The 26486-nt window shown below is 42.0% G+C and overlaps 2 protein-coding genes, 1 non-coding gene and 1 pseudogene across 4 annotated transcripts in view; 1 reads left to right on the top strand and 3 right to left on the bottom strand.

Moving 5' to 3' along the window:
- Positions 1 to 13069, bottom strand: part of oma1 (OMA1 zinc metallopeptidase) — a 16678-nt gene extending 3609 nt beyond the window's left edge. The window contains exons 1-7 of the mRNA XM_078259636.1: positions 11308 to 13069; positions 6132 to 6360; positions 5461 to 5634; positions 5205 to 5312; positions 2588 to 2716; positions 2236 to 2310; positions 316 to 465 (exon numbers count right to left, since the gene is read on the bottom strand). Coding sequence (XP_078115762.1) covers positions 316 to 465; positions 2236 to 2310; positions 2588 to 2716; positions 5205 to 5312; positions 5461 to 5634; positions 6132 to 6360; positions 11308 to 11690 — 1248 coding nt within the window. The 5' untranslated portion in view covers positions 11691 to 13069. The remainder of the gene's footprint in view (positions 1 to 315; positions 466 to 2235; positions 2311 to 2587; positions 2717 to 5204; positions 5313 to 5460; positions 5635 to 6131; positions 6361 to 11307) is intronic.
- On the bottom strand, positions 4879 to 5013 carry LOC144523979 (small nucleolar RNA SNORA5). The gene has a single exon (XR_013502560.1). It is a non-coding gene; the product is annotated as a small nucleolar RNA SNORA5 (small nucleolar RNA).
- A 577-nt stretch (positions 13070 to 13646) lies between the features above and the next one.
- On the top strand, positions 13647 to 16130 carry LOC144522961 (uncharacterized; annotated as a pseudogene). Its single transcript, XR_013502468.1, has 2 exons — positions 13647 to 13915; positions 14335 to 16130. The product of XR_013502468.1 is annotated as an uncharacterized LOC144522961 (transcript).
- Positions 16131 to 16438: 308 nt separating this feature from the next.
- Positions 16439 to 25300, bottom strand: mysm1 (Myb-like, SWIRM and MPN domains 1). Its single transcript, XM_078259635.1, has 20 exons — positions 25202 to 25300; positions 24926 to 24998; positions 24718 to 24788; positions 23483 to 23557; positions 23121 to 23205; positions 22892 to 22990; positions 22081 to 22621; positions 21485 to 21707; positions 21273 to 21403; positions 20343 to 20446; positions 20158 to 20235; positions 19976 to 20058; positions 19837 to 19891; positions 19635 to 19685; positions 19294 to 19368; positions 18995 to 19183; positions 18777 to 18909; positions 18546 to 18651; positions 17426 to 17483; positions 16439 to 17281 (listed from the first exon to the last, which is right to left on the bottom strand). Exons 1-20 carry the CDS (start codon positions 25255 to 25257, stop codon positions 16943 to 16945), a joined length of 2625 nt encoding a protein of 874 aa, XP_078115761.1. The 5' UTR covers positions 25258 to 25300; the 3' UTR covers positions 16439 to 16942.
- Positions 25301 to 26486: the final 1186 nt, after the last annotated feature.

The raw sequence follows: 26486 nt of genomic DNA, 5'->3' as shown, positions 1-26486 counted from the left end.
TCTCCTCCCTGAGTCTCTTCTTCCTCTCTGCCCTCCTTGCCACATGTCTGCAGGTGGATATACATCTCTCCAGACGCTTCATTAGTTCCATTAAGAATCCTTCCAACAGCTCCTAAAGCTACACTATTTCTCCTGCATAACAGACAGGTGTAGGGCTCTCTCCTCACACAGGGATCAAAGAGTTTTTTACTTAAGACAAACACATGAATCAGAGCAGCATGAATGTGTTTACTTATATCATTGTGGTAAAAGAAATGAAGTTATCCCTGCTGTTATTTGAACTGAGCAGGGAATCTTATTAGTGTGTGTCTGTACCTGTGGTATGAGGCGGTCCAGCTGAGCGAATCTGTTTCTGTGTGACGGGTGTGTGGACAGCCACTCGGGGAAGGTGGGCTCTCCTGTCAGCTTGTCTCTGACTTCCATTTGCTGCCAGAATACAGGTCCTGCTCGCACATCTGCACACGCCTGGGAAGGATGGACACACACACACACACACACACACACACACACACACACACACACACACACACACATCCCTCTGTCTTGTGCTGAGATGAAAATCCTTACTGACGAAAGTTTAGTTTAGTTTGACAACAGTGCCCCCTAGTGCCCTGCAGACAGATTACAAGGTTTGACAGCAACAGCTACATTACAGGAGTCTAATTTTGCAATGTTAAAACACTGATTACCCTACTAAGCAGGGACGTGCACAGACATTTGGAGGGGCTATTGCTCTAATCTGGAAAAAAGGCAACTCATTCACAATGCTATACACGGCACAGACACAATTAACTGTGTGTTTACTATTAATGAAACATTTGTTTTAATGAGTTATTAGCCTACTCCAACTTAAAGAAAATGATTCTGATAGAATAGGCCTACATCGCATTAAATCAATAATGCAGGATGGTTGCTTGACATTATCAAATGTTTTATTCCAGCTCTGCAAAGTTGCAGATCTTTTAGCTGCTTCTTTGAGCTCTTTCTCTCTCTTCTTTAGTCGTCTTTGTTGTGAAGGAATACTAAAGAACACAAAACTAACATTAAGCTATATATATTTATATATATATATATATATATACATTTTTATTTATTTTTTAAATGCAAAGTTCTTACATTAACCATTTGTTAATTTATCATTTCATAACCATATAAGGCCATTTTCACTAACGTCACATCTGATTGTTGGTTGAATTGAAAACTCACAACACATAGTGACTGTAAACAACATATAACCTAGCATGATTCAGCCCAAACCATCCCATCCCTGAGCCTCTCTCTTCTCTACAGAACGCACACTAATGTAACGGACATAACGGGGCTACGTTAGCCTGCTGCTGCAACATAGGTTGTCATTAGCTTTGGTTGATAACGTAGCATTTTACGTTACTATAGCTAAGGCAATGCTGCGCGACGTGAAGCCAACGTTACTTTTTTTTTTGGTTACTATTCGCAGGGTATTTGTCATAATCTCCATAATTTAAAAAACTCACGTGAAGGCAAAAGGGCTTGGCTTTCCCTCTTTCATATGCGGTGCTCCGTGTGTGAGAAAACACACACAGAGCTGAAGGAAAGAATGGATGACATAGCGATTTAATTTGATTTAAATTTGGTAATGATGGTCGTATTATCGTATTGCTGCAGCCACCACAGCAAAAAGTTTATTTAGGCTCTTTCACGCAGCTAAGCCAATCAGGGCAAACGGGCAGTTGCCCGGGCAACACTAGCCCGTACCTGTGCACATCCCTGCTACTAAGAGTAAAAAGGTTTAAACTATTTATTAATCATGACTCCCAAAATGGTCTTTAGTAGTCATATTATGTTAAAGGGGTACGCAATTTAGTATTACTTCCATAAAGTTAGGGAACTGAAAAAACAATGGCCAACTTTTAGTCCCTTGCATGGGTCAAGCTCATAATGCAACTCAATAGCTTTCTGTTAAAAATGTAATGTCCAAAAGCCCAAGCCAAGATAACCCTTTGATAATGACATTGATAATAATGTCTGAAAAAGGCACACGCTGAAAACAGTCCAAACCCAGACTGAAACCTGGCCAAAAACAGACTGAAAACAGACCAAAAACAGACTGAAATTTTAGGAAAATATATATATATATATATATACACACAAATAATACATTATAGAACAGCTTTCTCTGGCTGCCTAGTACTCCTAGTAATGAGTGAACAACATTTTTTTTCCCTTTAGGTTATAAAAAACAGGTGATGATGATACCTTCGCAGCCAACTGCAATCCAACTTGATCAGCCTCAGCCTCCAGTTTCCTACTGAAGGGACGGCTGAACATCAACTAAGGGAGAGACAAATGATGTTTGTATGAGGTTACACAAACTAAGATTCATACACTTTTTCACATTTCCCTTATCAACAGTCCAAGTCTATTCCAGTACTCAAATTTCTTAAGATTTCAGACAGATCTACAATCACAATGGCACTACAATAACATACTGTATAGTAAAAGTGTTGCCCGTTTAGTGAACATTGTGTGTGAAAATGTGATGTTTCTTCAATTAAATGACAACCAGGAAAGTGTGTTATACGGTGCATCAGTCTGGAATAGGTCTCACCTGGGAAAGCTTGCCCTGTACCCACTGTCCCAGCAGAGCCAGGCTGTCTCGAGGACATACGGCCCAGATGGCTGTCAGCAGAATAAGGGACAGGAGGTCCACGACATGAGACAGACTGGCCTGTTCTGCCTGGGGGTGGAGAGCAGAGAGACATGGATGTCAAGGAAAAGGTGACAGAAAAGATAATGTAGAGGGAATGTAGAAAGTAAATGATTAAGGTAAAAACAAAAGGAGACAAGAATGGGATAGGGAGAGAATAACAGAGGTACAAGGTTTTGAGAAGGTGAACAAGGCCGCTGGAACATATTGATTGTTCCCATCTATTTGAGTGGAACTTTTACGCTGTAACAGATTTAGAGGTTTTAACAGCCAATCCAATAGAGCACACGTACTCGGTAATACCAAGCCCATCGATGCTCATTCCCTTCATCCAATTAAAATCCCCTTCAAGCATTTCCTCCGGGGACGTTTTAAGTCTTGAAATACCCACAACTTCATTAGACACTTTTTTTTTTTTTTTTTTCAAACAAAAAGAATAGGTTTTTTTTGTAGCCAGAGTCAAAACAGCCATCTGTGGAGAATGAATAAAGCATGACAGTAGCCTGGGTCGACAGGACTTTGGTCGTCATAGCACAGACAGGATTAGTTAGTGTTTGGAGGTGATTGTCAGTGAGTCTTTATCACCGGCTGATGCAACAACACTGCAACTGGTGCCACTTCAGCCATTACGATACTTCTGATACGGAGTAGGACGGGGGGGCTGATGAATAGTCAGGAGATCTCAGTGTATAATGCACATACCTATAGGAGGTCCACATACTTATTTTACAACCTTGGGTGGGAGAAACCTGGAAGACTGCCAGCTGTAACTTCTACTGTGTGCCAAGGGCTTTTAAATGACTAAACTTTGTTCTTGCATTATAAGTGTTTTCAATGACTCATCCTCATGCAAAGCAAGGTCTGCCACCACCAGCTGAGCCTCTCAAATGTCAGCATACTGCACACAGGCTTTTGTACACTGCAGCACATCATTCTCCACAGTGCTAAACAGGTTTCCGTGTTTTCTGTATCAAACTCTGGAGTGCTGTGTCCTTTTGTGCCATCTAAATAGTTCTATAGACTCTCTCATACAACTGATTGTATTTGAAAAACAATGTAAATAAATATAGTATAATCCCCTGCTTATTGCATAGCTGCACGGGATGGCCTGTTGCCACAGTGCTGTGAGGCAGTAGGAACAAAATGTCGCCAAGTGTTTTTTTGTTTTTTTTCACACACATGAATACAAATCACATTGAAAAAATTATATTTTATATATATATTTATTAGGGTGTAGTAGAAACCTGTAACCCAAAAGGACATACCAAAGGTAAAATGTAGACATACAAAATCACCAGTACATTTAAAGCATTAGTGTTCAAAAGTTTCATATAAAAGTAGTTTGCATATAAACTAAGTATAGAATGATCTTTTTTTTTTTACTGCTGTTCATAATAAATAAGCAACTTCCAGACATCACTTTTGGTAACACAATGACTCATTCACCCCTGCCATTAAAGGAACATGCCAAGTTATTGGGACTTTAGCTCATTCACCGTATCCCCAAGAGTTAGATAAGTCCATACACACCCTTCTCATCTCCGTGCGTGTTGTAATTCTGTCTGACGCCCCCACCGCTAGCCTGGTTAGCACAGATCCTGGAGGTAACCGGCTCCAACTAGCCTACTGCTCCCAATAAGTGCCAAAATAATGCCAACATTTTCCTATTTACATGTTGTGATTTGTATAGTCACAGCGTGTACAAATAACAAAGTCACATGAGACACAGCCATCTTCTAACCATGTACATACTGGGAACTATATTCTCAGAAAGGTGAAGCACTGCTACTTCTGCTACTTGGGCAGAGTGATTTGCTCGCAGCACCTGAAGCCCTGTGGTGAGGAGCAGAGAGTTCGCCTGGAGACACTCAGAGTTATAGAATAATAGAGTCAACAATTGAAAAAGCATCGTGACCTTGTTATTTGTACACCCTGTAACTATACAAATCACAACATGTAAACAGGAACATGTTGGCGTTATTTTGTCACTTATTGGGAGCAGTAGGCTAGTTGGAACTGGTTACCTCCAGGATCTGTGCTAAGCTAGGCTAGCGCTGGGGGCATCAGACAGAGTTACGACACGCACGGAGATGAGAAGGGTATGTATGGACTTATGTAACTCTGGGGGATACGGTGAATAAGCTCAAGTCCCAATAAGTTCCTTTAACATACAGTAGCTCTTTGACACAAGTGTCTGTCTGTAGTACATATTTATCCCCACTGCCCACGATGTAAGGAGGTGGGGCCCATGAACTACAGTGACTGTGGCAGCCATTTTGGCCAGTGAAGTCCACTGAAAAGAACACACTGAATTTGACAAGGCTGCAAGTCGCCACGTGTTTTAAGATCATCAAAGCAAACTCCTGAATGGATATTGTCGTTAAAAAATAAATAAAAAAAACATTGACTCTAATGTCAAGTCCTACAGTAAATAATATGATGATACAGTATATGGTAATATAATCAGGGGAAGAAACAACGCTACAATTACAATTACTGCAGAGGGTTATGTACTTACCGAGTGTCCCAATAAAGCATGAGCCATCTCGTGTCCCAGGACAATGGTGAGCTGGTGAACATCCGCCACAGCGTCCAGCATCCCCGTAAAAATGAACACTTTCCCGTTCTACATAAGGGAAAGGTACAATCCAAGTCTGAGCCATTTGGTGTTTGAAGAGATAGAGATGTGTATAAAAAAAAAATCCTCACATATGACTTTAACATGATAATATGACATCTGTAATTCTTCATCTGACTATTTGTTTTTCACTTACCGGTAGGACAAAGGCATTGACGTTGGGACTTTGCACCACATGGATGCTCCAGGTGACTTCAGACACTTCAGGGATGTCCTTGTTTCTTTGTGCCAGGTGCTGCACCACCCGCTCCACCACCTGGTGACGAGGGTCAGTGACTGGAACCAACAGCTCTGCAAACTCCTCCATGTACTGAAACACACACACACACACACGCACAAGGAATAATATATTTTTTTTTTTTATGAGATCAGATGAAGAATGACAGAAAAGGGGGGGAAGACAGAGGGGATGACACGCAGCAAGAGGCCACATGCCATCTACCGGGTGAGCTAGAGGTCGCCGCAGGAATAATTTCATTTAATTGCTCCTCATATTGAATTTTCTCCCCCATATGCATATGTTGTTCTCCTCCTTTTACTAAATCTCATCTGAGCGTTCAGCACTGTTTGCATCTTTATGAATCTTGTTAAAAGAAACACACAAACACACTAGGGGTGTGCAAAAAAATCAATTCACATTTGAATCGTGATTCAAAGAATTCCGAAAATCGATTAATATTTTTTAATTAAAAAAATATATATATATATATATTTTTTTTTTTTTTTTTTTTTTTTATTGTTTGTCTACTGCAATCACATGGGAAAAGTAACTACATTTACACCTTTACGCATTTACATTTCTCTCACCGCCTCTGAAGTCAGAGCTGCCAGCTCCATGTAGTTCTCTCTGCTGAACACCAGGAGGCGGGTCCTTCCTGTCACTGGGGACTCATCCAGGTGGGTCAGGAGAAGGAGGGCTACAATCACCATAGCAACGCCTGCCCCCGCTGCCAGATGCCAGCGACGCTGCTGGACCCATTCGCGTAGGAGTTGCCGGCGGTTGGCTGGTAGAGCCACCCACCACTTCCTTATACTCCTGTGCACAGAGGAAGGCCACGCAAGGTCTGTGATACCGGGTTATGTAGCTCACAGCCTCATGCAGTACATTTAAAATCATATACTGCCCTACAGTGGTAAAGTATGAAAAGAAAAGAACAATTTAAACCTTATTTCATGTCTGGATAAATATGCATGTTTGTAATTTAATAGAAAATGCAAGAACCACTGAGATCTCAAAGTAGGTCTTGCCAAAAATAGCATCAAAACATTCACAAAATATGTTAACAACATAGCATAACATATGCACAAAATATTGAAGTAATTATGTGTGTTTTCCCAAAGGAAACAGTCCAATATTAAAGTAGACAAGTAGGCCAACACTTTTTGGAATAGTGACTAAACAAAGCAACTCTCTGTATTGCAACGAGTTCCATGATGGGGGAGCTGAAAATGTTTCCAAATTCTGACCCAAAATAGAACCAAAGAAATGAATGATGCCTCATTGATAGTACGATAGGATACAATATTTTTTATTGTCCCCGTGAGGAAACTGGTCTGGGACTCAAATACTGCATACATGACACATGACATATGGTCTTATCATATAGCTGCCTCCATACTAGGGCTGCATTCATGCAGACAATTATTATTTTAATAGCTTAGTATTCTATGCACTAAAAAGGTATGTATGAAGGCTTTAGGCCGTCCACACGTTATTGTAGGCCCAGTTTAATATGCAACTTCATTTTATACAATATATGTAGTAGGGGGGTCCCTGCTCCATGTCTCTTTCAGTTAAAAGGTCCTTGGTTTAAAAAACGCTGAAGACCCCTGTTTTAAGGTGTAGTTTTCTACTAATACTCTCTTTGAACTAACTCGAAAAATCTCTAAGTGTCTTTCGCGACATGTCGCAGCCTTTTGCGATGGGTTTATTGCGCATGTTGATATCGCGATAATGATTGAAAAAAAACTATATATTGTGCAGCCCTACTCCATAGTGCTAATAGTAAAAAAACAAACAAATACACAAAGCAACATGAGCTGAAACACATCACAAGCACAAATTACACATATTACACAACCTCTCCCATCATACCATGAAGCTATAACACAACCTCTCCCATCATACCATGGAGCTATAACACAACCTCTCCCATCATACCATGGAGCTATAACACAACCTCTCCCATCATACCATGAAGCTATAACACAACCTCTCCCATCATACCATGAAGCTATAACACAACCTCTCCCATCATACCATGGAGCTATAACACAACCTCTCCCATCATACCATGAAGCTATAACACAACCTCTCCCATCATACCATGGAGCTATAACACAACCTCTCCCATCATACCATGAAGCTATAACACAACCTCTCCCATCATACCATGAAGCTATAACACAACCTCTCCCATCATACCATGAAGCTATAACACAACCCCTCCCATCATACCATGAAGCTATAACACAACCTCTCCCATCATACCATGGAGCTATAACACAACCTCTCCCATCATGCCATGGAGCTATAACACAACCTCTCCCATCATACCATGGAGCTATAACACAACCTCTCCCATCATACCATGGAGCTATAACACAACCTCTCCCATCATACCATGAAGCTATAACACAACCTCTCCCATCATACCATGGAGCTATAACACAACCTCTCCCATCATACCATGGAGCTATAACACAACCTCTCCCATCATACCATGGAGCTATAACACAACCTCCCCATCATACCATGGAGCTATACACAACCTCTCCCATCATACCATGGAGCTATTACACAACCTCTCCCATCATACCATGAAGCTATAACACAACCCTCTCCCATCATACCATGGAGCTATAACACAACCTCTCCCATCATACCATGGAGCTATAACACAACCTCTCCCATCATACCATGAAGCTATAACACAGCCCCTCCCATCATACCATGAAGCTATAACACAACCCCTCCCATCATACCATGAAGCTATAACACAACCTCTCCCATCATACCATGGAGCTATAACACAACCTCTCCCATCATACCATGAAGCTATAACACAACCTCTCCCATCATACCATGGAGCTATAACACAACCTCTCCCATCATACCATGGAGCTATAACACAACCTCTCCCATCATACCATGAAGCTATAACACAACCCCTCCCATCATACCATGAAGCTATAACACAACCTCTCCCATCATACCATGGAGCTATAACACAACCTCTCCCATCATACCATGAAGCTATAACACAACCTCTCCCATCATACCATGGAGCTATAACACAACCCTCTCCCATCATACCATGAAGCTATAACACAACCTCTCCCATCATACCATGGAGCTATAACACAACCTCTCCCATCATACCATGAGCTTTAGCCTCTCCCATCATACCATGGGCTATAACACAACCTCTCCCATCATACCATGGAGCTATAACACAACCTCTCCCATCATACCATGGGCTATAACACAACCTCTCCCATCATACCATGAAGCTATAACACAACCTCTCCCATCATACCATGAAGCTATAACACAACCTCTCCCATCATACCATGGAGCTATAACACAACCTCTCCCATCATACCATGGAGCTATAACACAACCTCTCCCATCATACCATGGAGCTATAACACAACCTCTCCCATCATACCATGGAGCTATTACACAACCTCTCCCATCATACCATGGAGCTATTACACAACCCCTCCCATCATACCATGGAGCTATAACACAACCTCTCCCATCATACCATGGAGCTATAACACAACCTCTCCCATCATACCATGAAGCTATAACACAACCTCTCCCATCATACCATGAAGCTATAACACAACCTCTCCCATCATACCATGGAGCTATAACACAACCTCTCCCATCATACCATGGAGCTATAACACAACCCCTCCCATCATACCATGGAGCTATAACACAACCCCTCCCATCATACCATGGAGCTATAACACAACCTCTCCCATCATACCATGGAGCTATTACACAACCTCTCCCATCATACCATGAAGCTATAACACAACCTCTCCCATCATACCATGGGGATATAACATAACCTCTCCCATCATACCATGGAGCTATAACACAACCTCTCCCATCATACCATGGAGCTATAACACAACCTCTCCCATCATACCATGGAGCTATAACACAACCTCTCCCATCATACCATGGAGCTATAACACAACCTCTCCCATCATACCATGGAGCTATAACACAACCTCTCCCATCATACCATGGAGCTATAACACAACCTCTCCCATCATACCATGGAGCTATAACACAACCTCTCCCATCATACCATGGAGCTATAACACAACCTCTCCCATCATACCATGAAGCTATAACACAACCTCTCCCATCATACCATGAAGCTATAACACAACCCCTCCCATCATACCATGAAGCTATTACACAACCTCTCCCATCATACCATGGAGCTATAACACAACCTCTCCCATCATACCATGGAGCTATAACACAACCTCTCCCATCATACCATGGAGCTATAACACAACCTCTCCCATCATACCATGGAGCTATTACACAACCTCTCCCATCATACCATGAAGCTATAACACAACCCCTCCCATCATACCATGAAGCTATAACACAACCCCTCCCATCATACCATGAAGCTATAACACAACCTCTCCCATCATACCATGGAGCTATAACACAACCTCTCCCATCATACCATGAAGCTATAACACAACCTCTCCCATCATACCATGAAGCTATAACACACCCCTCCCATCATACCATGAAGCTATAACACAACCCCTCCCATCATACCATGAAGCTATAACACAACCTCTCCCATCATACCATGAAGCTATAACACAACCTCTCCCATCATACCATGAAGCTATAACACAACCTCTCCCATGATACCATGAAGCTATAACACAACCTCTCCCATCATACCATGGAGCTATTACACAACCTCTCCCATCATACCATGAAGCTATAACACAACCTCTCCCATGATACCATGAAGCTATAACACAACCTCTCCCATCATACCATGAAGCTATAACACAACCTCTCCCATCATACCATGAAGCTATAACACAACCTCTCCCATGATACCATGAAGCTATAACACAACCTCTCCCATCATACCATGAAGCTATAACACAACCTCTCCCATGATACCATGAAGCTATTACTCAACCTCTGCAGCTTCAAGCAACATTATTTAAGACTTTTATTGCAGTAGGCTCAAATTAATTTTTAAAACGGTTGAGTTTACATTGGGGTACTCAATATTCACTGCCAGAGGGTAAGAGCTCATACTCAGTATGGAGCATATGAAATAGCTCAGACAATATTATCTGTGCTTACCTGAGAACAGACTGCTCATATAATCCTCTGATCCACCCCATACACCCCTGAGTCTGCGTAAAAAGTATCATTGCTGCAGTGAACGAGTACAAAAACTTTCAACATGGGCTTTCCAGCTCAAGATGTTGTTCAAGTGACAGCAGACCGAGGTAGGAGCAGACCTGATTGATCAGTGATTGTTGTGTGTCATGGAGCCTCATGTGTGCCAATCGTTACTATTCTAGTCAGTCCACGTATGTGATTACATGTTGTGTGTGATGTGTGTGTGATGTGTGTGTGATGTGTGTGTGATGTGTGTGTGTGTGTGTGGTAGGAGGGAGTGGTTAAATAAAAGATTCAATTCAATCAAGTAAAAAAATATATATAGTTAATAACTATAGTATGTTAATGAGAGAGGGAATGTTACCAGTTGAATGAAAAAAGTTAATTAACAGGAACATGGCAACTATTTCAGAAGTAATTTATTCCTTATTTCAATGACATAATACAATTGTTGATCAAGCTAAACATGTGTGCATTATACATAGAAAACAGTACACATTAAGTATAATTAAATACTGTTGCCTTTCTCAATGTAAATGTATAGAGCTCCAGTGTGTCTCCTACCTGCCCAGTATTATAGCCGTGATCTTCTGCAAAGGTTTGAGCAGCAGCCATATGAGAGGAGCAGGCAGGGCCCTCACAGGGGCTGAGGTGTGGAAGGGTTGTCCACGCTGTCCCAGGACAGGACCAGGGCGCAGAGGTAAAGTGGTCTTGGGACTAACCTCGAAACACGCCGTCCTCCCATTGCTGCAGAATGAGAGAGGTGGTGCCCTCGGAGTGGCTCTAAAGTGAACAAAGTCTGTTGTTCTGTGACAGCTGATAGGACAAGACACAGATTGTGCCTTTTTCACAGGACGCCCTGCTTGTTTGCAGACCTGGAAGTTTAAAGTCACATGTGCAGAAAGAGCACAAAAGCGACTGTTCTTTAAAATAAATGGTAAAAGCATTGTCCTTGCTGCTAACGCAGAACTTCCTGAATGACTTCCCCAGGCTGCCAGGTCTTTTGCAAATAACTACAAACCAAACAGACGCAAAAAAACGACCGCCTATTATTATAATATGAGAGGACTTGAATTCCTCGTCATATTGTAGAATTAACTTGCAACTGTTGTGAACGTTACTTTTTGTTTTTTTTTACTTAACATAACTTTAGACTTTCATAACGGAAAACTGCCCCAGCAGTCAATGTCATTCATTGCTAGCGGTGGACGCTAGCTACAAGTCGGTTATCCAACAGCCGTAGCCTGAAATGTCTGCATCCGTCCCAAAACTTTGTTTCATTACACCTTAAAACGTCGAATTAAAACATTTAGGGACGTGAAATGTCAGTAACGTTACTAACAACCATAACGACAGACTGGACCTTTTGACGCTCCTGCTTCCAAAATGCTTCCCCGTAGAAACGACTCCGTGAACAACGTTCCGGTGTCGTGTCAAGGTACTTATCCCCGCCAGGATTTGTATCCCCTGGCCGCGGGAGCGAGCGAATTCACCTCTTAAATGGAACAAATAGCGACGTGGAAGACTCGACAGGGTTTTCCATAGTAACAAACAAGGATCTCATATATCTACATCAATACGTTTATTTGTCTGTTACATTAAGGCGACGTGTGAATTGTTTAATGCGTCGTTTATTATTGTGGATTAATCGACAGTGTTTTCCAAAGTTCCATATTGACATGCACCGTAGCTACATAGGCCAAATGATAGGCCTATCTACGTGAGTCATGCAGGTTTATGAACAATATTTTTTCCATCCCTGCCCTCTGACATGATTTCTGTTTTGATTTAATTTAGTATGGAGATGTCTGCTGTTTTCTAGCAAAAGTGACATAGGCGATACACATTATATCAGGCCGTTTTTCACCTGATATTTTGTGTATCCCCTCCCCTAACATGCAAAGGGTCTGTCCTGTCCTCCTGTGTGTTATTTTCAGTGTTTACCAGGTCACAGTGAACAACCTGAGATACTATGGAGATGTCTGCTGTTTTCTAGCAAAAGTGACATAGGCAATACACATTATATCAGGCCGTTTTTCACCTGCTATAATGTGTATCCCCTCCCCTAACATGCAAAGGGTCTGTCCTGTCATCATGTGTGTTATTTTCTGACTTTACCAGGTCACAATAAACAACATTAAATAATATGGAGATGTCTGCTGTTTTCTAGCAATAGTTACATAGGGGATACATATAATATGCCGTTTTTCACCTGATATAATGTGTATCCCCTCCCCTCAAATGCAAAGGGTCTGTCCTGTCATCATGTGTATTATTTTCTGAGCTAATATGGAGATGTCTGCTGTTTTCAAGCAAACGTTACAGAGGCGATACACATTATATCAGGCTGTTTTTCACCTGCTATAATGTGTATCCCCTCCCCTAACATGCAAAGGGTCTGTCCTGTCATCATGTGTGTCATTTTCAGTGTTTACCAGGTAACAATAAACAACCTGAAATAATATGGAGATGTCTGCTGTTTTCTAGCAAAGGTTACAGAGGGGATACACATTATATCAGGCTGTTTTTCACCTGCTATAATGTGTTATAGGGGGATACAAATCCTGGCGGGTATAAGTACCTTGGCACGACACCGGTGTGTCGAGTGAGATCGCGGGTCCTCGCACAGCGAAAACTACCAGACCATGGAATTATTTCTACGGCAAAGTATCTTCTTTTTGTGGTTTATCAATGCTGATACGTAGCCTGCGTGTGTAGTTGATAAACGTTTAGAGCCATCAATGTCTAGGGCGGACGCCGTGGTGTTCTTTTCATTCCAGATAGTTCCACTAACGTTAACCTGTAAAAGCCAAAATAGCCCAACATGTTTACGCAGTTTGAAAGCGGAAAGAAAAATCACGCACTTCCACTGTCGGAACTTAACAGTGTGACATCCAGCGGAAGTAAACAACAGCTACATGTGTTGGGTTCTAGCTGGAAGACGGCTGTACTCGTAGCGCGTCGTTTTCCAGCTGTAATGAAGCAACAATGTCTGCAGTTGAGTATTTGAGTGGGTTTGTCAACGAGCGACTAACTGCTGCTGCTGCTGCTGCTGCTTCGGAAATATTCGGAGTTTTGAAGAAAACTGTGGTCGAGTACGAGGAAGAGATCGATCGTCAGCGCAGGCTGTTGAATATCGTTGGGAAACCCGAGATAAAGTTACACAGGATAGGTGTGTAAAACCTCAACGGTCTTTAAAAAAACTAAAAGGGGAATATAACGTATTCAGTAAGTAACGTTATGTATACCATTAGGACCAATGGTATGCATAACATAACGGTACTTGTAGGGCTGCACGATATGAGGAAAATATCTAATTGGGATTATTTTGACCGATATTGCGATTGCGATATGATTCACGGTATTGGAGGGAATGATCGTTTTTGTATCATTATTCTCATTTTCATTGAAAATTATTGGATGTAATTTCCAAAATAATTTGGATATTGCACCAGTCCATATTGGGATTTCGATACAATTGCGATTAGTTGTGCAGACCGAGTTACTTGTTGTATATATTTGCTCACATGTCCGTTTTTCTACAATCACAGTAGTAAGTTCTCCTATTCTTTTTGTGCTCTGTCCCTTCAGAGCTCCCACAGCAACATGTTTGTATAATGAGGAGGAGGTTCTCGCTGACCAGCAGCAGCTCTGTGTTCAGGAGAGGAACTCCAGTGTGGACCAAGAGAAGATTAAAGATTAAAGAGGAACAAGAGGAACTCTGCACAAGTCAGGAGGGAGAGCAGCAAGTACTGAAGCAGGAGACCGATACCTTTATGTTGACTCCTACTTATGAGGAAAGTGAGATCAGACTCAGAACTTGAATCCTGATCAAACTCTTAGTGCAGCAGATAAAGAGTCTGTAGTTAACATGCCAGTTATAAACTCTGTGTTATCAGAAGCAAACGGTGACCACCGGCTCCTCTCTCACAACTCTCAAGAAGCCGAGATCACGAAGGAGGCAAGCACTGAGACTCAGGATCAACCAGAATGCAGAGCCAAAACAAAGGAAGAGACATCACAAAAGTAGAAGTCACAGTAACAATGTTATCAACACTAACCTGTCAGGGATTCACCATAATACTCACAACGGGAAACTATCATATGTCTACCATATGTGACACATGTGGAAAAGATTTTAAGTACAAGTCAGCATTGCAGAGACACCTGATCGTCCACACAGACGCAAAGCCGAATTCTTGTAAAACGTGGGAAAGGATTCCGTCAGAAAGCAGAATTGAGCGGATTTTCAATTAAAGGTGCTGTAGGTAGGATTGTAAAGATCCAGGACTTAGCCAAAAAAACATCAACAACAAAGCCCAAAACAGTCAACATTTTTTTTGTGTACCTTATTGTAAAGCGTTACCGGCTTTTCAGTTTAGTAATGGCTTGAAAATCCACGAGAACCCACACAGCTGTGAAGCCGTAACTTTGCAAGACCTGTGGGAAAAGATGTGTTGATGCATCTCATTTGGCAAGGCATATAAGATCCCATACAGGCAAGTAGCCTTGTATTTGCAAAATACACACATCTCTTCTTCAAGAAATCAGATTTTACTTCCGAGAGTGACTGACACTACTGTTTTATGTTATAATAGCAATGTTATTACATGTGAATGTGCCTTTTTGATATTTTTTTATACACTACCTCACTTATATGGCAAACTTTTTTTTTCATTTCTGCTTAATAAAGATACCGTATACTTGTATTTGAGCACCACTAATATATAGCTTTATATCAGCAGTACTCAATTAACTGTATACAATGTAAAATGTCTGCAGTGTCACTTCTCCGGTTGGGTTAAACAAGCGATATCTAAATTAGGTCAGGTTGCATTGGAATGTTAAGAAACTGGGGTTACACTTTACTTGAAAGTATCTACATAAGAGTGACATGACACTGTCATGAACGTGTCATAACCATTATAAACAAGTCATAAACGTTTATGACATAACGCTTCTTTTAAGTAAGTGTCATTCGGTTTTTGTCATGACAAGTTATGGTTAGGGTTCATGTGTCATGACTGTGTCATGACAGTGTCATGTCACTCTTATGTAGATACCTTCAAGTAAAGTGTTACCGAAACTGGATTAAATTGCACCTAGGTCCAGATTTGGATCAGAGTCTGTGTATTGTATATGGGCTATATACTGTATACATATAAATCTAATGGAAAAAAATGTTTATAAATATTATTTCTCCTGACTTTGAAAAGAAAGCAAAACCATTATTACAGAAAAAAAGACTGCGTGCGAATCTGTAGAAATTTCCTGTTTGCCATTTCTGTCAGTAAAAGCACTAACCCGTCACTTTCGTTAAGCTTTTTTTTTGTCTCTATCCAAATAAATGTGACGTCTGTGATTACAATAAAACAGCTAAAATGGCAGTCAGGTGTCTGCAGGATTGGAAATTAACCTTTGTGTCCCCCAGCTACTCAATAGACTACCATTGGGTGTTTTAGCTGGAGACATATTTACATATTTCACCAGGCAACAGCATTTAGCTAGATGTTTGATATAATAAGAGAGAGTCTTAAAAGCCTTTTACTAAAATTATACACTATAGGAGGTATGTGATGTATTAAAAGGGGATTTAAAGGGTTTGAGTCCGGTCCTGGGCTCTTTGCTGCACCTCCTCACCTCCCAGCTCCCCTTTCCTCTCGGTCTCTGTCTAAATTAAAGCATAAATGCCTAAAAAAAGATTTTATTTTTTAATGAGAAATTGGAGATAAACACAGGTAGGAATGTATTTGATTATCTTCAGGGCATATGCATAACGGATACTCTAGTACAGTAGGGGGCTCCTATAGGAGGCTAATAATTACAAATCCCCATTGACAAGTTTAGCTTATTTAATCTTGTTGTCATAGGAGCAAGCATTTCCCTAAATTGAAAGGAAACTGACTTCTTCTTGACATTCTCTTATAAGGAAATGTGACTGACATTATCTCGTAATCGACAGCACCTTACAGCACTATAACAATTTAATATCGAGCTATTACAGTAATATAAAAGACAACAAAATAAGAAAATATATTTTTATGTTTAAAAGAAACCTGCAGAACTGAGAAAGTGAAATGCCTTTTTTCCCCATAAAATGTTGGAAAAACTAAATAAGTAAGTTAGTAATACTGATACAAAATGTTGTTGTATTTACATAACGGTTATTCTTTGAGAATTAGATGAGATATATGGTCCATCACAGTAAATAGTCATGTTCAGTCGACAACACAGAGCCCAGATGTAAAACTGTGCTGCTGTTTGTGTCTGAGTTTGTGTCCGTGGGCTGTACACGTCTATCTGAAGCTCTGCCAGAATCCGGATCAGAGTCTCTTCCTCCCTCCTGGGGCCTCTCCTCGCTCATCAGCTGATCAAAAGCAAAGTCGTCTGAGACTTCTGGTCTGGATAAGATAAAAGATTCCCCCTCTTCCTGCTTGGCAATAAAGTCTGACTGGAATAGCGCCTGGATCTGGGTGAGGAAGGAGTCTCCCTCCTCATCTGGCAGGGGCTCCAGGTACCTGGCCAGAGACGACAGCATCTAAAAAAAGGAGGTGATAGATGGAAGAGGTCAAGTGAAATGAGACAAAGACAATAAAGCAGTAGGAACAGAGGTAAATCAGGTAATGAAGCCAGAAGCCACTAAGATGTGTGAACAGTGGGCAGACTGATCAGCTGGACAGACCTTCTCCAGATAGGTGAGATGGGAGTCTTTCCGGAACAATCTCTCCATCTGCACACTCCTACCCAGTGTAAAAAAAAACAACAGCAGTTCAGATACTCCAACATTAAAGCGTAACTCTCGCCAAAATGCAACCTAGGGTCTTTTTGTGAATGTACCCGAGTCAAAGTTTCGTTTAAAAGCATATTTAGGACGGAATCGCCGCTTTTAAGATGTACCGTATTTTTGTTTTTCAGTCAAATGGCCTTTTGAATGGGAGTGCTAGGGGCACTTTTATGCTAGCCTCAAAATAGCTATTTTTAAAACACTAAGAAGGCTCGACACAACATGAGACTTTGCTCGAAGTATGACCAGGGTCTCTACACCTTAACGGAAGCATTGGCAACATTGTTTGTGTAGCCAGAGTTTACTAAAAAAGGTTTTCAACAACTCACCGTAGCTCTTGTTGTTTCCTGCCGCTACCACCTCGGCAGTCAAAACTAGTCGATATCCGAATGTGAATGAACGGACTCCATATGAGGCTCCTTTTTCAACTACGAGGTCAATATTGTTTTTCAATAACGACAAAACAAGAAATAATCATGGAATATGGAACTAAGCTTTAGGAGCGTTCCATCTTTACTCTCCTGCCTGTTACGTTGCATTCAGAAATCGATTGTTTTTGACTGATAAAATGGCTGCGGCCGGAAACAACAAGAGCTACGATGAGTTGTTGAAAACCTTTTTTAGTAAACTCTGGCTACACAAACAATGTTGCCAATGCTTCCGTTAAGGTGTAAAGCCCCTGGTCATACTTCGAGCAAAGTTTCATGTTGTGTCGAGCCTTCTTAGTGGTTTAAAAATAGCTATTTTGAGGCTAGCATAAAAGTGCCCCTAGCACTCCCATTCAAAAGGCCATTTGACTGAAAAACAAAAATACGGTACATCTTAAAAGTGGCGATTCCGTCCTAAATATGCTTTTAAACGAAACTTTGACTCGGGTACATTCACAAAAAGACCCTAGGTTGCATGTTGGCGAGAGTTACGCTTTAAGCTTTACTAACAACTTGTTCCAAATCACAAAAAGGCAGAATGAGCCAATGTGCGTGTCAGGACGACCACTGCACTCTTGTTTCTCACTCACCCGGGGGTTTGACAGTATTTGTGGATGATCCACTGAGCTCTCCTCAACGTCTGTTCCCAGTCTGGAATGTCTTGTGATGACAGGAAGTCGAACCGGTAGGGCAGCTCTGGGGTAGGAACAGAAAGAGAGACAGAGGATAGACCGTGCTGTGTGCGTGCGTGTCCTACATCGTCAGCTTGATATGAACCGTTTGAACGTTTTGAATCATGTCTTTGCGTGTGTTAAACATACTCTGTGGGCCTGAAGGCTCCTGGCTCTCTTTCACCAACAAGCAGGTAGTTTGGGAGTGGGGGGAGGGGTTGGCTGGGTCATATGGACTTACTATCATCCCGATGAAGGGGGCTCCGCCACGTGAGAAATAACTCTGGAACAAATCAGGACAAAGAGAATCAGATAACGTGTTTCCAAAGACTAACTCCAGTGGGACTTCTTTCATTTAATCCTTTTACCTGGAACTGGTCCTGTGTGCCGATGTCCCGTACTGAAGGGTTGGGGTGGAAGGTGGGATGCGAGTGGTACCAGCCCACCACACTGAAGCCCAGCGACGACAGCACGTCACAGGCCTGTGTCTGAGACACCGGGTCCATCTCGCACTGCAAACCTGTACTCACGCTGTTGCACGGCTCAGCTGCACAGATCTGCACGGATACACAGAATCATTTGTAAACGCAAATGTCAAAATACTTTATATAGCACATCAAATCCATATCTCCATTGTCCACATTTTTGTTTTGGCTCCTTTCCCTACCTTTAATACTTTCTCTTCCTCACTGAAAGTTCCGCCTAGCAGGCCGATGACTTCCCCCCGCGACACGTGGGCATGCTGTCACAAAACATTTGATCATTTTTGGAAGATTTAAATAAAATAAATGAATGACCGAATGAATGAGACAATTGTTTCACATTTTAATATTATAACTAAAACAGATAATCATGTATTGGCCTGCCTTACAGGTCAGTGAATTAACAACATTATCAATTCATAGTGCATGCAACACACTGAAAACATTTTCTTCATGAATAACTCTTAACGTGTGTGATACCTAAGGGAAAATACATTCAGCATTTGTGGTTGTGTGTATGGCATACCATGTCCATTATGAGAAGAGTCTCTGCACACACAATAACCTGGAATGGTTCCTGGGGAGAACAAAGAGGACATTTTAGTACTTATTCAACTTATAGTGAGGTTATGTATACATGACCTCAGATTAAATAAGTGGTGACACTCCCATCTTGCAAGAAACATTGCACCACTGATGACTGATTGATGGGATAAATGGCCACTGACCTGCACATCCTCTCCAAAAGACCTGCAGGGAATCAACTGGAAGGGATCAAAAGACCTACAAGGAGGAGTGAAAGTAGTTACACATATAGAAATATGTAATTACAAGGTTGTCGGAAATTCCACACTCACTCGCGCTCACCCCCTGAATCTGGAGATCTTGCAGGGTTTCGGCTGCTTCTTCATCTCTTCTCTCCGCAAAGCCAGCTCCTCAGCACTGAGATGCTGATGAAACACCGTAACAGTACATATAGTCAATGAGAACTCACCAAGTGATCAATACTTGTATGTGAACAGGTGCAGTGTGTGTCTGAGTGTCCAAACCTCATACGTCTGTCCCTCCAAATCTTTAGAGTCGCGCCAGTTTCCCCATATGTCCCGCACACGCCGCTTCCTGGTCCGCTAAACCGTGCAGCCAATCAACAGTTAGCTCAAAGTCCAGCAAACTCATGGTTCAGATGCTTGAGGTTTGGTGTCTTTGTGGGAGTTAGGGGGTTATGGGTACCTACCATACTCTGCAGTCTCTGGGCGAGCTGGTAGGCCTCAAGCACATCTTTGCCCTCCTTGTGCTTGGAGCGGTCCACCACCTTTGGGCGATTATAGACTGCTTGCTCTATGAGAGAAGAGGCAGAGCTCCAAATGAAAAAGGGAAGACAGATTTCTTTTTAAAAGGATAATTCCGGCGCAAAATGAACCTAGGGGTTAATAACACATGATTACCAGATCGACCGTTCTCTGGGATATGTTTTCATGCTAATCGAATGTGTCTCTAGCTTGAAACAAGCTACCGCAAACTGATGATTAGCTTATGACGCTAGTCGTCGGGGCAGAGGTTAAGTAAAACGAAATTGCTATTTCTATACCACTAACAAGGCTCAAGTAAATCAACTTTGTAAGTGACAGTTTATTAAGAAGCTAGATTATAAAGACAGTAGGGGTCATGTTTACATGTGGGAGCCTCGGAAAACAGTCATGAGCAGTCGAACGACGAACGCCGTGCAACCAGTAACCAGTAGTAAAGCTCAAGCACGGCGTTCGGCGTTCGACTGGTCGTGACTGCTTTCCCAAGATGGCGCCCGCTACTATTTTTATAATCTATCTTTTTAATAAACTGCCTGTGCACTTACAAAGTTCTCGATGCTTCGGTTTACATGTACGGACCCTCATTATGCTACTGTTGACGTGTGGTTCTATTTTGAGCCTTGTCAGCGGTATACAAATAGAGATTTCTTTTCACTTTACCCTCTGCCCCGATGACTAGCGTTATAAGCTAATCAGCGGCTTGCGGTAGCTTGTTTCAAGCTAGAATCAAATTCGATTAGCATGAAAACAGATCTCAGAGAACGGTCGACTCGGTACACGTGTTATTAACCCCTAGGTTCATTTGGCGCCGGAATTGTCCTTTAAAAGAAACAGAAGAATGCTGTCAGTAAAGTTACCGCAGTTGAAGTTGATGGCTCCAATGAGCTCCAGGTAGGTGTGAATCCTCCCAATGCAGTTGACGTCTCCGCAGTTCTTCAGTCCAGGGCGGACTGACGTCTTGTTTAGGTACTTGGGCTTGCTCTTCATCCTGGTGAACAGAAGAAGTAATGAGCACTTCTTCTGCAGCACGGTCTTGACAGAAGTTACCAAATGTGTTTTAAGGTTTTACCATTGATCCAGGATGTAGTTTCGGATCCTAAGGTATCTTTCAGGAGTCTTGGATGGTCGTCCCTCAAAGAACTCTGGGATTGCTTGTTTCTCATCCTCAGTGGTGGTCTCCATGTCCATCTCTATTTCATGTTCAGGGGGCTTAAGCTCCTCCTCTTCTTCTTCTTCCTCTTGGTCTTCTTCTGGTCTATCAGCTGCACTCTGCTCAGTCTTATCAGCAGTATCTGGGGAAGCAAATAGGAACCACGGTGTAACTTCACAAAAACAAGTAAGGTGGCCGGTTAGCTCAGTTGGTAGAGCGGGCGCACATATGCAGAGGTTTGTTCCTCGACGCAGAATGTCCAGGGTTCGAGTCCGACCTGTGGCGGTTTTCCTGTATGTCTTCCCCCTCTCTCTCGCCCCTTTCATATCTCAGCTTTCCTATCTTTTAAAGGCATAAATGGCCAAAAAAAACAAACAAAGCAAGTAAGGGGCATCATCGTGAGGTGGATTTACAGTACGAGTCAAAAGTTTGGACACACTTTCCCATTCAAGTGAATGAGGAAGTCCAAACTTTTGACTGGTACTGCACATAAAAACAGCAGGCGTGAGTCTTACCTGTGCCATCGCTACAGGCCTCTTCCAGTGGACCAGTCTGTGCTGAGCTATCAGACTGGGAGCCAGTGCCTTCGTTCTCATCGCTCATTTGCTCCGAGTCCGTCTGAGCCCATGCTTGAAGGTCTTTATTAGGGAGTGATACTCTCTTGTTGCTTTTCTCGTCCAGCCCAGTCACACTGGTCTTCTCTAAAGAAGGTAGGGGAGATGAGGATCGGGGACTTTGTGGAAACGGCGAGGCGTGGCTTGTCTCAGTCAGACCTGCCTCTTTCTGCCCCTCTGTGTCTGTCTGGACCTCAGTGCCTGCTAGCTGCTCTGGCTTGAACTCAGTCTTCACAACAGCCTGCGGCTCGTCATCACCGTCGCCGTCCCCATCATCGCTCAGGTCATCAGTGATGTCTACCTCCTCGTTCTCGTCATCAGAAAGCTTCTCTATGCGGACAGCGTTTGTCAGAGAGGATGCACGACTGGAGGTGGGCTGGGGTGGTTGTAAGTGCAGCGCAGGACCTGCAGAGGGAGCTGCAGCTCTGGGTTCTGATTTAGCCTGGGAAAAAAATAAATACAGATGACAAAAGACATTGTTTATTCTTCATTCTTATTTCCCAATCCTGCCTGAGGAATGCGTTCTGGTTGTGAAAGAGTTTGAATAATGAGGAAAGCACAAGTTTAACTGTGGGATACGACAATTAAGCTTGTATTGACAAACTGAAACACCCTGCATGCTGCTAAGAAAATCTGGTCTAAAGTCCTGTAGTGGGCAGTTTTGCTGCTGTTAGCAGCAAAACAAAAGGTGGAATGTAAAGCAAAGTCTCACCTTGTGTTTAAAATACTGCCTGGCATAGCTCTTGACCTGAATGACGGAACGGCTACCCACCAACTTGGCAATCTTAGTCCACCTTTGACCAAACTGAGCCTGCAGAGAAAAAAATAAAAAAAAGCCACCTAGTATTTTAGACAATACTCTCAGATATACAACAAGTATTACATATGTTATAGGCCTGTTCAGTGCAAACCTCAGATGCCCTGAGCCAAGGGAAGCTTACCAGTCCTTCCTCAAACAGTTCTTTCTCCTGTTTGGACCAACGAGAAGAGGAGCCTGAGGCAGAGGCCGACGTCTTGGCTGGAGACCTGAACCCCCGACAGGTAAAAGTGTGAAATGAATGCCAATGACAACATGTACTCTGCTAATGTGAAAGGTGCAGTCAGCGATTCTTATCCCAGCAGTAGCTCAGTCTGTGGGGACTTGCCTTGAGAAGTGGAAGATCGCCAGTTCAAGTCAGCAGTTTGCCGAACCCCCAAACTACTCCAGCACAATGCACAATTTGCCCTCCACTACCCCCCTATCAACAATCTTTCTCCAGGATCGCTGACTCCACCTTGAATGCTGGAGGAAGGATTGACTTACTTCTTCACTTTGGGCTCGTTGTTCGCATCACTTTCCCAAATGTTGTCAGGAATCCCCTCACCTGTCAGGTAGTATCTACAAGCACAGTTCAGGACCAATACATTTAATACTGACTGTTATCCGAACTGTGTATTCAGAAAAAATGTACTGTGCATTATAGTTCAACAGACAATGACTTAAAAATCAGACAATTTTACAATTTAGGATCAAAAATCAATTAAAATAGTCATCACTAATTTTTGCAACATTTCTCACTGTTATTTTTTATTTTTTTTTTCTATTTCTTGTGTCTTTCATTTTTGCAATTAGTAGATTCACTTCTATTTCTATAGGATTTCATTAGTTACAGACCGGGGCCGTTATTGCCCATCAGACCTCTGCAGCTTAAAGAAGCTCACTCAGTTGACATTTTTAAATCTAGATTGAAAACCCACCTCTACTCATTATACCAGTGGCTCTCAAACTTTTTTTCAATAATGTACCCCATTTGAATTGTGTTTTTAAGCCAAGTACCCCCTGACCAGCGATAGATCTACCAAACAACAGCCATGTAACTGAAAAACATTTAAATGCTAATAAAAAAGTCGGTAGAAAGAAGGAAGTAAGGCAAGAATAGGTGGAAAATAGTATCAAAAACAGCGACAGACTTGTAAAAAAAAATACATTAGAAAGAAGGAAGACAAAACTTAGAAAAAAAATGACAAAAACCTTGAAAAAAGTGGAATTGTTTTTTGAAAAAAGTAACAAAAACTTTGACAAAAAGGAAGGAAGGAAGGAAGGCAAGAAATGGTCGAAAATAGTGACAAAAAGCAACAAAAACTTTGAAAAAGTGACAAACTTCAAAAGCAGTGACAAAAACTTAGGAAAAAAGCGCTCACGTACCCCCTGCAGTCCTCCAAAGTACCCCTTGGGGTACATGTACCTCCATTTGAGAAACACTGCATTATACTATAGCTAACCATAACACACCATCCTGTCTGCGTCCTTCACAAATAAACCTTTTCACTTATTGTCTTATATTGCTGGTTTTGTATTATTACTGCTTTGTATTATTACTGCTTTAATGCTTTTCAATAGTTTTGTTGCTGTCTGTTAAGTTACTTTAATTGTAAAGTTCACTGAGACCATGTATAATGGTGATTTTACACTTTAAATAAAATGTGATTGATTGATTGATTAGGTCTGCAGTAAAGCTACTGAAGACTGTGCAGCCATTATGGCCAGTGAAAGGATACTGTTCCTCCAGCAGCATCCTCTCGATCACCTCCCTGTTCTCTGGGCTGATGGAGCTGTCCAGCTCCCATGGCTGCACAACACACACACACACACACACACACACACACACACACACACACACACACACACACACACACAGAGTCAACAACAAGCATTAGCAGTCACACAGGAGTCCGCTGAAGGACTGTTAGCTTCGTGAACTCGTACCAGTATCCCTGCGCTGCTCTTCCACGCAGATTGTATGAACTGCTCCTGGACTAAACCTCCTCCATTCAGCTCACTGCAACAGAAAGGAAAGAAGCTGTGGAGAAGGGCCGAGGAGACACCCAGCATCTATCTGACACACGACACAGCTAACCGCTGCTGTAGCCTCCTGCACCGTGAGGGTACAAACAACGACCAGGTCTCCGTAAACTTGTGTGGACTACAGCATACGAGATCAACCAAGAATGTTAAAGAATTAGTTACAATAAATATTCTCACCTAGTGCTGCTTTCAAACTCGTCTCCTTCGATATCAACATCCACCTCGTCCTCCATGTTGTTGTAAACAACGGAGAGAGAGGGAGAGCGCGCTGGAGGAAAACAGCGTTCAGCTCTGCTCACAGCGACACCTTGTGGTGGGATGTACCAATTTCTATACTGCTCTTTTTTTTTCTTTTTTCTTTCAAGATTAGTTTTTGGGCTTTTCCGCCTTTAATTGATAGGACAGCTAGGTGAGAAAGAGGAAAGAGGGGAAAGAGAGGGGGAAGACATGCAGGAAATCGTCTCAGCTCGGACTCGAACCTTGGACCTCTGCGTCGACGTTTATGGATTTATCGGTGTTTGAGCCCCCAATGTCTCCTCCCGGGCAGCGCTGCCTGGAAGGCACTAGGATTAGGCATGGGTTATGGTTATGGTTAGGTTTGGGTTAAAACGCAATGCCCAGGATGGGCGCTGCGAGGGGCACGGGCACAAGGGGGGGGGGGGTTAGGGTTAGGTGCCTTGAAGTCAACGGTCGCAGCGCTGCCTGGAAGGAAACGTTGGGGGCCCTAAACACCATCGAGCGTATATGTGCGCCTGCTCTACCCACTGAGACAACCCGGCCACTTCTATACTGCTCTTTAATAGTAATATTTAATAATCTCTAATAATCCTGCTGCATGAATGTGCTCCTGTTCTACTTTATCATTTTGATATTGTTAATAGGTCAAAATATTTTTTCAAACAAAGTCACCAAAGAAGTTACTTTTGGTGGCTGATGTTTGATCATTTGTCCCAAAAGCTCAAAGACCCCTGTCTAATGTGAAAGTTGGTAACGTTTCCTTTTTGTAAGGTCTAAAGCTCAGTCAAAAGAAATGTCCTGATGCATACATGCTTTACAATTGTTTATTTTATACACTGAATAATACAGTTGTCCAGTGCTCACTACAGTAAGTAGTAAAAACAATTTGAATAGCTAAGATTCTTTGCTTTATGAATATATAACATGTAACAAATATAATACCACAGGTTCCAAGCAATGAGTTCCTATATTTTCTTTAATGTCTTATAGTATAATATTTGTGGATATGAGTGTCAGTGTCTACATCTCCAGCATGAGCAAAATACTGAGATTTATGTTCAGTTTTCAATCAACAGCAGAAGGTTAGAAGTGTTAACCTGCTAAATGTTGCCAAGAAGTTGTTCATAATGTGGGAAATGAACATTTTAGATTTAGTTCTCAATGTATTTGACTCTGTAATATTGTTGAAGAATTTCTACAACAATAAAACAATTTGTAAAACATA

Source organism: Sander vitreus, chromosome 9 (genome assembly GCF_031162955.1).
Source record: "Sander vitreus isolate 19-12246 chromosome 9, sanVit1, whole genome shotgun sequence".
Taxonomy (NCBI): domain Eukaryota; kingdom Metazoa; phylum Chordata; class Actinopteri; order Perciformes; family Percidae; genus Sander; species Sander vitreus.
The sequence above is the reverse complement of the archived record's forward strand: the minus strand, read 5'-3'. Positions and strand labels throughout refer to the sequence as shown.

Excerpts from the sequence above, each read along its gene's own strand:
- mysm1 (XM_078259635.1), bottom strand. The coding sequence starts at position 25,257 with ATGGAGGACGAGGTGGATGTTGATATCGAAGGAGACGAGTTTGAAAGC. Across the intron at positions 21,404-21,484 it reads AACTACATCCTGGATCAATG|GATGAAGAGCAAGCCCAAGT; the intron begins GTAAAACCTTAA and ends TCTGTTCACCAG. Across the intron at positions 18,652-18,776 it reads GGAGCCTTCAGGCCCACAGA|AGCTGCCCTACCGGTTCGAC; the intron begins GTATGTTTAACA and ends TTCCTACCCCAG.